At 44.1% G+C, this 14,231-nt stretch overlaps 1 protein-coding gene across 5 annotated transcripts in view; it reads left to right on the plus strand.

Annotated features, from left to right (window-relative positions):
* The window catches only part of setx (senataxin), a 124,883-nt gene that overhangs the window by 69,322 nt on the left and 41,330 nt on the right, over positions 1–14,231 (plus strand). For all 5 annotated transcript variants that reach the window (XM_072488595.1, XM_072488597.1, XM_072488593.1 and 2 more), the window contains 7 exons: positions 327–435; positions 1,416–1,589; positions 3,600–3,832; positions 11,448–11,600; positions 12,669–12,825; positions 13,319–13,420; positions 13,970–14,082. In XM_072488595.1, coding sequence (XP_072344696.1) covers positions 327–435; positions 1,416–1,589; positions 3,600–3,832; positions 11,448–11,600; positions 12,669–12,825; positions 13,319–13,420; positions 13,970–14,082 — 1,041 coding nt within the window. The remainder of the gene's footprint in view (positions 1–326; positions 436–1,415; positions 1,590–3,599; positions 3,833–11,447; positions 11,601–12,668; positions 12,826–13,318; positions 13,421–13,969; positions 14,083–14,231) is intronic.

A 14,231-nucleotide genomic window follows, 5' to 3' on the forward strand; every position in this document is an offset into this window, starting at 1 on the left:
AAAATTAATCCTGAAGGTCGTTGATCAGAAATCAACATCTCTGCATTTTTTGAGTGCATAATGTGAGATGGATTGTTGTTTAACAATCTGTATGTTTATAACTTGATGAACTAAGGAAAATCCAAAGTAATGAACTTGGCGATAATGCACAAGAGATGTTGGTATTTCTGCACTGTATGTGGAGGATAGAAATTAACTAAAACAAGTTTAGTACCTATAGCCCTATATATCAATAAAGTAAATTGTGATTGGCAAACAAAATGACGGACAATTTCAGTGAAGTATTTTTAATCGTAACTCTAAATTGCGGCATTCCTTTTATACAGTTAGCTCAGAAACTGAAGGAATCCAAGCAGGCAAATAAAATGGTTCAGAACTCTCTGACTTTGAAGAACTATCGTGTGGAGGGTCAAATAAACTGTGCGGAATTTCAAGGTGAGAGCAAACAAATGGAGCCTATACTCCCAAAATTAAATCCCCAAATTGATATCCATCTCCACAAGCGCAATGTTTTGTGGCATTGGGTTGAATTTAAATGATAAAGCATAACAACTGCATTTTATTATCCATGATTGGAGCTCGAGTCAAGAGCAATGTGAAACTTTCATCCACTTTGTTCTAAAACTAAGTCAGATTCTGAATTTAGATTACAAATTTAGCATCAGTTTGGAGCAAAACTGCTACGTAGTGATGATCCATTGCATGATTAACTGGATGGATTCAGATTTGGTTTGGAAGCAGCTGAGAGTTTTCCATTGTCATATAACCCAGCCCACTCTCAATAATTCCATGTATTTGTACAAGTATGCTGAATCCACGACTAAGATACTTTTATTATTGGTATTTTGGGGTAGCCGACTTTTGATTCAATCTTATTCTTGCTATTTACATTTTTTCACTGCAAAACCAGGTTTTGCTAAAGGAGATCAAAGATGTGATCAAATCATTACAACAGAAAACTTAATATTTTTGTGTTTTGTTCACACAAGTTCAAAATTAGGTGGCTTAATTTTGTGTGTGTGGTTGGTTTCATCACTAATGTGACTGATTAAATAGTTTGAGGTTGTGACAACTGCATTTCAGCTGACATGGATTGTAAATGCAGTGGTTTAAGACTCCAGCAACTAGAGGGAATCATTCTCATGCTCAAGGGGTTTGAGCTCGCCGTGGAGACTATGCACGGCAAATTTACACTTGGTGAATTCCTATTGAAGGTGAATTGTGATGCTGTTAATCAAGTTGCTTTGAGTCTGAAGTCAACCCAAAGAGTTCATTCTAGTTATAGCCGCATGACAGCCGTTTAAACTTTGAATTCAGTCTAACTGAGGGAAATGCTTTTATGCTGTCAATGATGTGTGTATGGTTAATAATATTGTATTAAATATTTGCTGACTGCAGTTTCTTCATTTACCTAGTTTTTCTTCGTGACTACGAGTTTGAAAGGCAACTGCACCCTAAGGAGGACGATGTTGTGTTTCTCTGGCTTCCCCACAATCAAAATAACTACATGCAAGAAGAAGCCGAGATGATGATGAATAATCCAATCCCATGTATAAGCCATATCTCAAGAACTTCACGCTTTTCAGCTGGTGAGTTTGGTAGGAATGCAGATAAATATTTCTATTTTATGTAGGAGATTAAAAGCCAAGTGTTCCGTTTAGCAGCAAATCGTTGAGGAAGACAGTTCAGTTCAAGTCCCTCAGGGGTTTCTGATGCTGCTGCTACAATTCTCTGCCCAATAGCAGGTCAGACCCACAGCACCACAATCTCCACTACAATTTTTTAAAATTCATTTTTACGGGAGGTGGGCATCGCTGGTTAGGCCAGCATTTATATCCCTAGTTGCTCTTCAGAAAGTGCTGGTGGTGGTCATAGAATTTACAGTGCAGAAGGATGCCATTCGGCCCATCAAGTCTGCACCAGCTCTTGGAAAGAGCACCCTACCCAAGGTCAACACCTCCACCCTATCCCGGTAACCCAGTAACCCCAACCAACCTTTTTGGACACTTAAGGGCAATTTATCACGGCCAATCCACCTAACCTGCACATCTTTGGACTGTGGGAGGAAACCTGAGCACCGGAGGAATCCAAGCAGACACGGGGAGAACGTGCAGACTCCGGACAGACAGTGACCCAAGCCAGGATTCGAACCTGGGACCTTGGAGCGGTGAAGCAACTGTGCTAACCACTGTGCTACCGTGCTGCCCAAGGAGTAGCTCAAGGAGACGGGTTCCAAATCCATCTCAGCCAAACAGTGATCGAACCCCGTGCTAACACCAATTTGATCTACAAAGGCCATCCAGCCAACTGAGCCAACCACTCCAAGGAGTCTTGAGTTATTGTGGCAACATACATATCAACATGCGTGTGCTTGGATAGTGATGGTTTCTTGGCTGATCAGGAATCCGTTCCACTTTTACCGCCTGACATTGGTTTATTTTGGAAGGCATTGTGAATTGACTTGTTTAGCCACATTATGAATATATCTCCCTTGGCCATCAAGTCCTGGAGCATGAGTTGAACCTGGTTCAGAGGTAGGGGAACTCTCCACTGTCACAACAAGATCATTCCCTTCCTGATGCTAACAAAATTACAACAAAACATTCCACTGAATGCAAATTCATGTTTTAAATAGGTTTTTTAAATCAGTCATTTGACACTATGTAGACCGTCACCTCAATGATTGCAACAAATGGTTAAAGTTTTAGAATGCTCATCTGAAGTATCTAGCCAAGATCTTGTTTCTCTGCCGTCACAGCATTTTGAGAGAAAGAGATGCTTCAACACACCCCAGAGAGCAAATGGGTGACATGTTGGAACAGGTTCGATGGTCTGGTCTCGTACGGAGGTATTGCCAGGGGGCTGCAGTGTATGTAATAAGGTGCTGCTCCTCAAAGCATCCATTGAGTTTAATATGTGGAATCTTCTTGTTGCAGTCCGTCACAGATCCCTTCACTTGCCTCTTTTTCCAGTACATTGATGAGTGTATCTGTGCCGTTTCCTGTTTTTACCCCAAACCAGAAATTTTCATCAACTCTGCTTCCCTCCCCTTCTGACCACATTAATTAACAGCAGAATCATTGACTAACGTTTTAATGGGTCTGCAGTACAGAATTGATAGAACTTTGGTGTGATTATGCTTTGTGCAGGAAAACTTGCATATGCGCAGTTGGATGACAACTTTGTGTTAAATCATCTTGTACCTATTCTAATCCAGAAATCACTGGCTCGGAATATGAAAATGAAAATCGCTTATTGTCACAAGTAGGCTTCAATGAAGTTACTGTGAAAAACCCCTAGTCGCCACATTCCGGCGCCTGTTCGGGGAGGTTGTTACGGGAATTGAACCGTGCTGCTGGCCTGCCTGGGTCTGCTTTCAAAGATGGCGATTTAGCCCTGTGCTAAACAGCCCCTGATCTCATTCAGAAGTGATCATCCTTCACATTGATCATTTTGGCTTTTTTTTCTTTTATAATACATTCTTTGTTCCCTGTTTATAGGGCTGAAAACAGGTTTTTGAGGTTGAACTTCCTCCCTCAACATTTTTTGTCTTCTTGCCTTTTCTAACTACCTGTCATCTGATTTCCTTTTTTGAACAGGACGTGATTCACAAACAGCTCTTTACCTTACAATCCGTACAAGAGGGAATGTTAGTGCAGTGAAAAACCAGCCAGTGAGGTGTGCCGTAATTGGTTCCCTTGTGACCACCATACGGCAGTTCAAAGGATTACTTTTTCTGGCCAAGACTCCTCTGATCAGGCCAATTCTATCAGCCAGTTTCACATACTTTACTCAACGAGATTTGGTGGAGAGTCCAAAGTTGAGCCATGCTGTAAGTAGAAATGAGTCTTAAATATATGTGGAAATGTAATTATTTCATGAGTATAAAAACAGAGTAATCTAAATTTTTGTATCTTTGTTCCACTGATGCATTTAATTTTTAAATGTTCATTGCTTTATCCATATTAAATCAAAATTTGTGGTGAAACATGAAAGCTACAGCCTTAAAACGTTACATAGAATAAACAGCACAGAACAGGCCCTTCGGCCCTCGATGTTGTGCCGAGCATTGTCCGAAACCAAGATCAAGCTATCCCACTCCCTGTCATTCTGGTATGCTCCATGTGCCTATCCAATAACCGCTTGAAAGTTCCTAAAGCAGCAGGCAGTCCATTCCACACCCTAACCACTCTCTGAGTAAAGAACCTACCTCGGACATCCCTCCTATATCTCCCACCCTGAACCTTATAGTTATGCCCCTTTGTAACAGCTACATCCACCCGAGGAAATAGTCTCTGAACGTCCACTCTATCTATCCCCCTCATTATCTTGTAAACCTCTATTAAATCACCTATCATCCTCCTCCGCACCAAAGAGAAAAGCCCAAGCTCCCTCAACCTTTCCTCATGAGACCTATCCTGCAAACCAGGCAGCATCCTGGTATATCTCCTTTGCACCCTTTCCAATACTTCCACATCCTTCCTATACTGAGGTGACCAGAACTGCACACACTACTCCAAATGTGGTCTCACCGGGTTCATGTACAGTTGCAGCATAACCCCCAGCTCTTAAACTCAAGCCCTCTGTTAATAAACGCTAACACAATATAGGCCTTCTTCACGGCTTTATCCACTTGAGTGGCAACCTTCAGAGATCTGTGGACATGAACCCCAAGATCTCTCTGTTCCTCCACATTCCTCAGAACCCTGCCGTTGACCCTGTAATCCGCATTCAAATTTGTCCTACCAAAATGAATCACCTCGCACTTATCAGGGTTAAACTCCATCTGCCATTTTTCGGCCCAGCTCTGCATCCTATCAATGTCTCTTTGCAGCCTACAACAGCCCTCCACCTCATCCACTACTCCACCAATCTTGGTGTCATCAGCAAATTTACTGACCCACCCTTCAGCCCCCTCCTCCAAGTCATTGATAAAAATCACAAATAGCAGAGGACTCAGCACTGATCCCTGTGGTACACTGCTGGTAACTGGTCTCCAGTCTGAAAATTTTCCATCCACCACCACCCTCTGTCTTCTATGTGATAGCCAGTTACTTATCCAATTGGCCAAATTTCCCTCCATCCCACACCTCCTTACTTTCTTCATAAGCCGACCATGGGGAACCTTATCAAACACCACTAAAATCAATGTATACGACATCAACTGTTCTAATCTCATCTACACACTTAGTTACCTCCTCAAAGAATTAAGGAGATACATAGATGATAGGAGCAGGAGGAGGCCTTTTGGCCCTTCGAACCTGCTCCGCCATTCATCACGATCATGGCTGATCATCCAACTCAATAGCCTCATCCTGCTTTCTCCCTGCCTTTGATCCCATTCTCCCCAAGTGTTATATCTAGTCGCCTCTTGAATATATTCAATGTTTTAGCGTCAACTACTTCCTGTTACAGTCTGGTGATGATTTTGCTTGTTGCACCTGTTGAATGTAAATTAGAACATTTAAACCAATGTTTTTGCTCATGTGAATGGAACTTTCCAGATTAATTTCTGTTCAGCTCAGTCACTACAGAGAAGTGCGTTAGTAACAAAAATGCTCAATGATTACCTTCACAAAATTAGGAGTTAAAATTAGATTGATGGATGCATTTGATTGTAATGGACATTCGGCTAAAGAGAATGATTGTATGGTCATGCAATTTCTATGGGATTACTCATGCAAAACTTAGTTTCTGGACTGGACAGCAGTTAGTGTTTTCAAATTTAGATCAAATGTGTTGTACTCTGGGTGGCACGTGGTGCAGTGGTTAGCACTGCAACCTACAGCACTGGGGACCCGGTTCGAATCCCGGCCCTGGGTCAGTGTCCGTGTGGAGTTTGCACATTCTCCCTGTGTCTGCATGGGTTTCACCCCCACAACCCAAAGATGTGTAGGTTAGGTGGATCAGCCCTTAATTGGAAAAACAAGTAATTGGGTACTCGTATAAAAAAATAAAATAATTTTTTTTTAATTTTATGTACTCAATACATAATGTTGTTGATGTCTTCCCCCTTTCCCTTCCCTTCAAGGCCTCTCCTGTCCAAGAAATATGTAACATCAAAGAACAAAGAAAAGTACAGCACAGGAACAGGCCTTTCGGCACTCCAAGCCTGTGCCGACCATGCTGCCCGTCTAAACTCAAATCTTCTACACTTCCTGGGTTCGTATCCCTCTAGTCCCATCCTATTCATGTATTTGTAAAGATGCCCCTTAAATGTCACTATCGTCCCTGCTTCCACCACCTCCTCCGGCAGCAAGTTGCAGGCACCCACTACCCTCTGTGTAAAAAACTTGCCTCATACATCTCCTCCAGACCTTGCCCCTCGCACCTTAAACCAATGCCCCCTAGTAATTGACCCCTCTACCCTGGGGAAAAGCCTCTGACTATCCACTCTGTCTATGCCCCTCATAATTTTGTAGACCTCTATCAGGTCGCCCCTCAACCTCCGTCATTCCAGTGAGAACAAACCGAGTTTATTCAACCGCTCCTCATAGCTAATGCCCTCCATACCAGGCAACATCCTGGTAAATCTCTTCTGCACCCTCTCTAAAGCCTCCCCATCCTTCTGGTAGTGTGGCGACCAGAATTGAACACTATACTCCAAGTGTGGCCTAACTAAGGTTCTATACAGCTGCAACATGACTTGCCAATTCTTATACTCTGCCCCGGCCAATGAAGGCAAGCATGCCGTATGCCTTCTTGACTACCTTCTCCACCTGTGTTGCCCCTTTCAGTGATCTGTGGACCTGTACAGCTAGATCCCCCTGACTGTCAATACTCTTGACGGTTCTACCATTCACTGTATATTCCCTACCTGAATTAGACCTTCCAAAATGCATTCCCTCACATTCGTCCGGATTAAACTCCATCTGCCATCTCTCCGCCCAAGTTTCCAAACAATCTAAATCCTGCTGTATCCTCTGACAGTCCTTATCGCTATCCGCAATTCCACCAGCCTTTGTGTCGTCTGCAAACTTTTTTTTAAATTAAATATTTTATTGAAAATTTTTGGTCAACCAACACAGTACATTGTGCATCCTTTACACAATATTATAACAACACAAATAACAATGACCTATTTTATAAACAAAAAATGAATAAATAATAAATAACAAAAATGAAAACTAGCCCTAATTGGCAACTGCCTTGTCACAAGTAACACTCTCCAAAAATATAATTTAACAGTCCAATATATAATTATCTGTAGCAACAACCTATACATACAATACAGTATATATTAACAACCCTGAGAGTCCTTCTGGTTCCTCCTCTCCCCTCCATCTCTTGAAATCCTCCTCCATCTGTTCCACCAACCGCGTTAAATTTAACCTATGCAATGTGCCCCAATTCTTAGCTATCTGGATCCCCAGGTAACGAAAGTCCCTTGTTACCTTCCTCAACGGTAGGTCCTCTATTTCTCTACTCTGCTCCCCTGGATGCACCACAAACAACTCACTTTTCCGCATGTTCAATTTATACCCTGAAAAATCCCCAAACTCCCCAAGTATCCGCATTATTTCTGGCATCCCCTCCGCCGGGTCCGCCACGTATAGTAGCAAATCGTCCGCATACAAAGATACCCGGTGCTCTTCTCCTCCCCTAAGTACTCCCCTCCACTTCTTGGAACCCCTCAACGCTATCGCCAGGGGCTCAATCGCCAGTGCAAACAATAATGGGGACAGAGGGCATCCCTGCCTTGTCCCTCTATGGAGCCGAAAATATGCAGATCCCCGTCCATTCGTGACCACGCTCGCCACTGGGGCCCTATACAACAGCTGCACCCATCTAACATACCCCTCTCCAAAACCAAATCTCCTCAACACCTCCCACAAATAATCCCACTCCACTCTATCAAATGCTTTCTCGGCATCCATCGCCACTACTATCTCCGTTTCTCCCTCTGGTGGGGCCATCATCATTACCCCTAACAACCTCCGTATATTCGTGTTCAGCTGTCTCCCCTTCACAAACCCAGTTTGGTCCTCGTGGACCACCCCCGGGACACATTCCTCTATTCTCATTGCCATTACCTTGGCCAGGAACTTGGCATCTACATTTAGGAGGGAAATAGGTCTATAGGACCCGCATTGTAGCGGGTCCTTTTCCTTCTTTAAGAGAAGCGATATCGTTGCTTCAGACATAGTCGGGGGCAGTTGTCCCCTTTCCTTTGCCTCATTAAAGGTCCTCGTCAGTACCGGGGCGAGCAAGTCCATATATTTTCTATAGAATTCGACTGGGAATCCATCCGGTCCCGGGGCCTTTCCCGCCTGCATGCTCCTAATTCCTTTCACCACTTCTTCTACCTCGATCTGTGCTCCCAGTCCCACCCTTTCCTGCTCTTCCACCTTGGGAAATTCCAGCCGATCCAAGAAGCCCATCATTCTCTCCCTCCCATCCGGGGGTTGAGCTTCATATAATTTTTTATAAAATGTCTTGAACACTCCATTCACTCTCTCCGCTCCCCGCTCCATCTCTCCTTCCTCATCCCTCACTCCCCCTATTTCCCTCGCTGCTCCCCTTTTCCTCAATTGGTGTGCCAGCAACCTGCTCGCCTTCTCCCCATATTCGTACTGTACACCCTGTGCCTTCCTCCATTGTGCCTCTGCAGTGCCTGTAGTCAGCAAGTCAAATTCTACATGTAGCCTTTGCCTTTCCCTGTACAGTCCCTCCTCCGGTGCTTCCGCATATTGTCTGTCCACCCTCAAAAGTTCTTGCAGCAACCGCTCCCGTTCCTTACTCTCCTGCTTCCCTTTATGTGCCCTTATTGATATCAGCTCCCCACTAACCACCGCCTTCAACGCCTCCCAGACCACTCCCACCTGGACCTCCCCATTATCATTGAGTTCCAAGTACTTTTCAATGCACCCCCTCACCCTTAGACACACCCCCTCATCTGCCATTAGTCCCATGTCCATTCTCCAGGGTGGGCGCCCTCCTGTTTCCTCCCCTATCTCCAAGTCCACCCAGTGTGGAGCGTGATCCGAAATGGCTATAGCCGTATACTCCGTTCCCCTCACCTTCGGGATCAATGCCCTACCCAGCACAAAAAAGTCTATTCGCGAGTAGACTTTATGGACATAGGAGAAAAACGAGAACTCCTTACTCCTAAGTCTGCTAAATCTCCACGGGTCTACACCTCCCATCTGCTCCATAAAATCTTTAAGTACCTTGGCTGCTGCCGGCCTCCTTCCAGTCCTGGACTTCGACCTATCCAGCCCTGGTTCCAACACCGTATTAAAATCTCCCCCCATTATCAGCTTTCCCATCTCTAGGTCCGGAATGCGTCCTAGCATCCGCCTCATAAAATTGGCATCATCCCAGTTCGGGGCATATACGTTTACCAAAACCACCGTCTCCCCCTGTAGTTTGCCACTCACCATCACGTATCTGCCCCCGTTATCCGCCACTATAGTCTTTGCCTCGAACATTACCCGCTTCCCCACTAATATAGCCACCCCCCTGTTTTTCGCATCTAGCCCGGAATGGAACACCTGCCCCACCCATCCTTTGCGTAGCCTAACCTGGTCTATCAGTTTCAGGTGCGTTTCCTGTAACATAACCACATCTGCCTTAAGTTTCTTAAGGTGTGCGAGTACCCGTGCCCTCTTTATCGGCCCGCTCAGCCCTCTCACGTTCCACGTGATCAGCCGAGTTGGGGGGCTTCCTACCCCCCCCCCCCCCCCTTGTCGATTAGCCATCACCTTTTTCCAGCTCCTCACCCGGTTCCCACGCAGCTGTATCTCCCCCAGGCGGTGCCCCCCCGCCCATCCTCTCCCATACCAGCTCCCCCCTCTCCCCAGCAGCAGCAACCCAGTAATTCCCCCCCCCCGCCCCCCCCCCCCCCCCCCCCCGCTAGATCCCCGGCTAGCGTAATTACTCCCCCCATGTTGCTCCCAGAAGTCAGCAAACTCTGGCTGACCTCGGCTTCCCTCCCTGACCTCGGCTCGCACCGTGCGACGCCCCCTCCTTCCTGCTTCTCTATTCCCGCCATGATTATCATAGCGCGGGAACCAAGCCCGCGCTTCTCCCTTGGCCCCGCCCTCAATGGCCAACGCCCCATCTCCTCCACCTCCCCTCCTTCCCCCATCACCACCTGTTGGAGAGAGAAAAGTTACCACATCGCAGGATTAGTACATAAAACCCCTCTTTGCCCCCCACATTCGCCCCACCACTTTGTTCGAACGTTCTTTTTAATAACCCGCTCATTCCAGTTTTTCTTCCACAATAAAAGTCCACGCTTCATCCGCCGTCTCAAAGTAGTGGTGCCTCCCTCGATATGTGACCCACAGTCTTGCCGGTTGCAGCATTCCAAATTTTATCTTCTTTTTATGAAGCACCGCCTTGGCCCGATTAAAGCTCGCCCTCCTTCTCGCCACCTCCGCACTCTAGTCTTGATAAACGCGGATCACCGCATTCTCCCATTTACTGCTCCGAGTTTTCTTCGCCCATCTAAGGACCATTTCTCTATCCTTAAAACGGAGGAATCTCACCACTATGGCTCTGGGAATTTCTCCTGCTCTCGGTCCTCGCGCCATCACTCGGTATGCTCCCTCCACCTCCAACGGACCCGCCGGGGCCTCCGCTCCCATTAACGAGTGCAGCATCGTGCTCACATATGCCCCGACGTCCGCTCCCTCCACACCTTCAGGAAGACCAAGAATCCTCAGGTTGTTCCTCCTTGCGTTGTTTTCCAGTGCCTCCAACCTTTCCACACATCGTTTCTGATGTGCCTCCTGCGTCTCCGTCTTCACCACCAGGCCCTGTATATCGTCCTCATTCTCGGCTGCCTTTGCCTTCACGACCCGAAGCTCCCGCTCCTGGGTCTTTTGTTCCTCCTTTATTTAGCCCTTCGATCGCCTGTAGTATCGGGGCCAACAGCTCTTTCTTCATTTCCTTTTTGATCTCTTCCACACAGCATTTCAAGAACTCTTGTTGTTCAGGGCCCCATGTGAAACTGCCACCTTCCGACGCCATCTTGGTTTTTGCTTGCCTTCCTTGCCGCTGTTCTAAAGGATCCACTGCAATCTGGCCACTCTCTCCTTTTTCCATCCGTATCCAGGGGGGATTCCCTTCTGGTTTACCGCACAGTGTTTTTAGCCGTCAAAATTGCCGTTGGGGCTCCTATCAAGAGCCCAAAAGTCCGTTTCACAGGGAGCTGCCGAAACGTGCGACTCAGCTGATCATCGCCGCACCCGGAAGTCTGTCGTCTGCAAACTTACTAATCAGACCAGTTACATTTTCCTCCAAATCATTTATATATACTACGAACAGCAAAGGTCCCAGCACTGATCCCTACGGAACGCCACTAGTCACAGCCCTCCAATCAGAAGCAAACAGAATGTCAAGCCAGAAGCAAAAACATAACATGGTGGTCTGTGTTAGGGTTGTTAGTTAAACTATGTGGCTGCTAATTAGGAATTTTACAATTCCCTTTCCCTATGCAGGATGATTACAACGAGTATCAGCAGAAAGCTATTAACGTGGCATACGCAATGGTCAAACAACCAAGAATTCCCAAGGTCTGTCTCATTCAAGGGCCTCCAGGAACAGGAAAATCAAAAACGATTGTTGGATTCCTACATCGTTTACTTAATGAGGTACTGAACTCACTAAATTAAATGTAACTATGTAATAGAAAAAGTTAGTCTTTTTAACTGCCAACTTCAAAATAGGAAATATTAATGTTTTAATGGTTGAAAGTAATGTTAATCCAATATCTTGGGACCTGATGAGATCCTGGTGTGGCAGAATGTAGACAAAAGTCTGGGAGAAGCAACAAGAAGTAAATATAATTCTACTTTTACTCTTCATTTCCATTTAGAATGGATTAGTTTTGTCTCCTCATTCTTCAGCTGGAGGACACAAAAGACACCTGGCCTCTGGTCCCTCCACCCAATGCTTTTAATGCATTTCAGCTGTAGATTATTTGGTAGCACTCTTTGTCTGTGTGGCTCGTGTGTTTTGGGTTCAAACCCAGGCTTGAGCACAAAACCAATGCTGATACCCGGCACACCCGTCAAAAGTGCCATCTTTCAGATGAGATGTTAAACAGCTCCCATTTTTCTGCTTGGACAGATGCAAAAGATGCCATAACACTATTTCAAATAATAGGGAAGTTTTCTCTGATGTCCATCTGGTTATTAGCAAATTACTGTTTGCTGTGAGTAAGTTACCGGTGTTTCCTACATTACAACAGTGATTATACTTCTTGCTTTCATCGCCTGTAGATCATTTTGAGATAGCCAGTGGTATTAAAAAGTGCTATGCAAATGCAAGTCTGTCTTTCTGTTCAAGAGGTTAGAATTTCACTGTGCATCATGTAATGGTTCTAGCAATGTGTTTGGTCGCTCCCTGATTTAACTAATCTTTCAGATAACACACACATTCAGCATTAGGAAAATGGCTTATAATTGCTTGTTGAGGGTAGTCAGTCCCACCCTTCTGAAGCTTTATGCTTCTGGAAATATATATTAATAAAAGCTGTTGCATTCTTCAGAGGTATATATTTTATTCTTTTGCCTCTCTGAAAATAAAATCTCCTAATATTTCAATAGGTGCCAGTATAACCTTTCAAATAATTTTGTTGAAAAGGCAATAAGATGGGAAGTATTTTTCAGATATACTACCACTACCTCCTTATGTTTCTTTGTACCTTCCAAATCTAGGAACAAGAGAATGTTAAGCCATATGACAGCAGGAACATTCGAACCAAACGAACCAGGATTCTTGTGTGTGCACCATCAAACGCCGCCATTGACGACCTCATGAAGAAAATCATTGTTGATTTTAAGTCAAAGTGCAAAGATAAGAATAATGCACTAGGTATACCGTTTGCTCTTTTTTTTAAAACAAAAAGTTAATTTGGTGCAATTCAATTTCCAAATCATAATTATTTTAAAAATCCAAAATGGTATTCAACAAATTGAAATTTGACTTGCCATCATTAAGTGGTAGTGATTGATTATCTACTAGGTAGCATGTAGGCCCATTTCATATTAAATAGGAATGATATAACGCGCCATGAGGATCTCCTCACTCTTTCCCTTCCTCCCACTAAATAAAAACATTTTGAAAATTTAATTACACGCAGCAAACATTTTATTGTGACGTTTCTAATCACCAGACTAGCTGAGTGCACCCCGTTTAAAGATATGGAACTGTTATTTTAATGTGCAAATGCCTAATAATCATGCAATATTTAAAAAGTAAAGTGGCTGCGGTATTTAATTACTGCTGACAAGTTGTGAGCTTGTACAGTTAATACCATAGAATTTCACAAAAAGTGGGTTAATAATTCAATGCTTTTTCTCTTCAGGTAACTGTGGAGATGTGAATCTGGTAAGACTGGGCACTGAGAAAGCCATTAACTCTGATGTAACAAAGTTCAGTCTGGATTATCAAGTGAATCATAGATTGAGTAAGTGTTTTCTCTTTGGGAGGAAAATAATTTGAAATTTGTATCATACAGTGGTCATGCTGGAGATGAGAATCAGATAAAATTACCAAGCATTTGCAAATGTATTAATTAATTGAGGGCAGCCAGCACAGAATTTTAAAAGGCAAATCGGTGTTGGAAGTTATGTAATTTTTTGAAATTTTGTCGGAGCTTTTTCCCACCATACACACACACACACACACACATGGGAAGGGAGAATGCTCTTTACTGACCGACTTGCATTGCTATCTCACAAGTGTTAAATGAATTGGTATGAAAGGAAAGTGTAGTGTGGTAAATATTTGATATTAATTTTGGCTTTCAATACTTGAAATAAATTTTAATTCAATGCAAAGTCGAACTTCAAAATGTTGTGGTCTGTAGCGCGCATGAATTGTTCATGATTGATCAGAGATTCATTGGGTAAGGTTTTGATACCTATCATTTTGCTGAATAAGATATTGTCTTGAGTTTAAATGCCTCTAAATTATTATTTTTCTCAATTCCAAATGATTATCTGTGGCTGTGCAGAGAAGTGCCAATCTGATGCCGATCAGAGCAATCAGAGACGAAAGGATTGGTTGGATAGGAGGCTAGATGAACTGGGGAAGAAATGTGCCATCATCAAAAAAGACAAGGAGAAGGTAAATTCGATATCTTTCTGTTGTGGGATGAGCAGTGGTGTGGAGATCCATTACCAAGCTGGTTGAAGAGCTTTACCAAATCTGTAGGTATTTTTTGAAAAATTAGGAAGTTCTTACATTACACTTTTAATACTTCATCTGTGCTAGGA

The sequence above is a fragment of the Scyliorhinus torazame genome, chromosome 22 (genome assembly GCF_047496885.1).
Source record: "Scyliorhinus torazame isolate Kashiwa2021f chromosome 22, sScyTor2.1, whole genome shotgun sequence".
Taxonomy (NCBI): domain Eukaryota; kingdom Metazoa; phylum Chordata; class Chondrichthyes; order Carcharhiniformes; family Scyliorhinidae; genus Scyliorhinus; species Scyliorhinus torazame.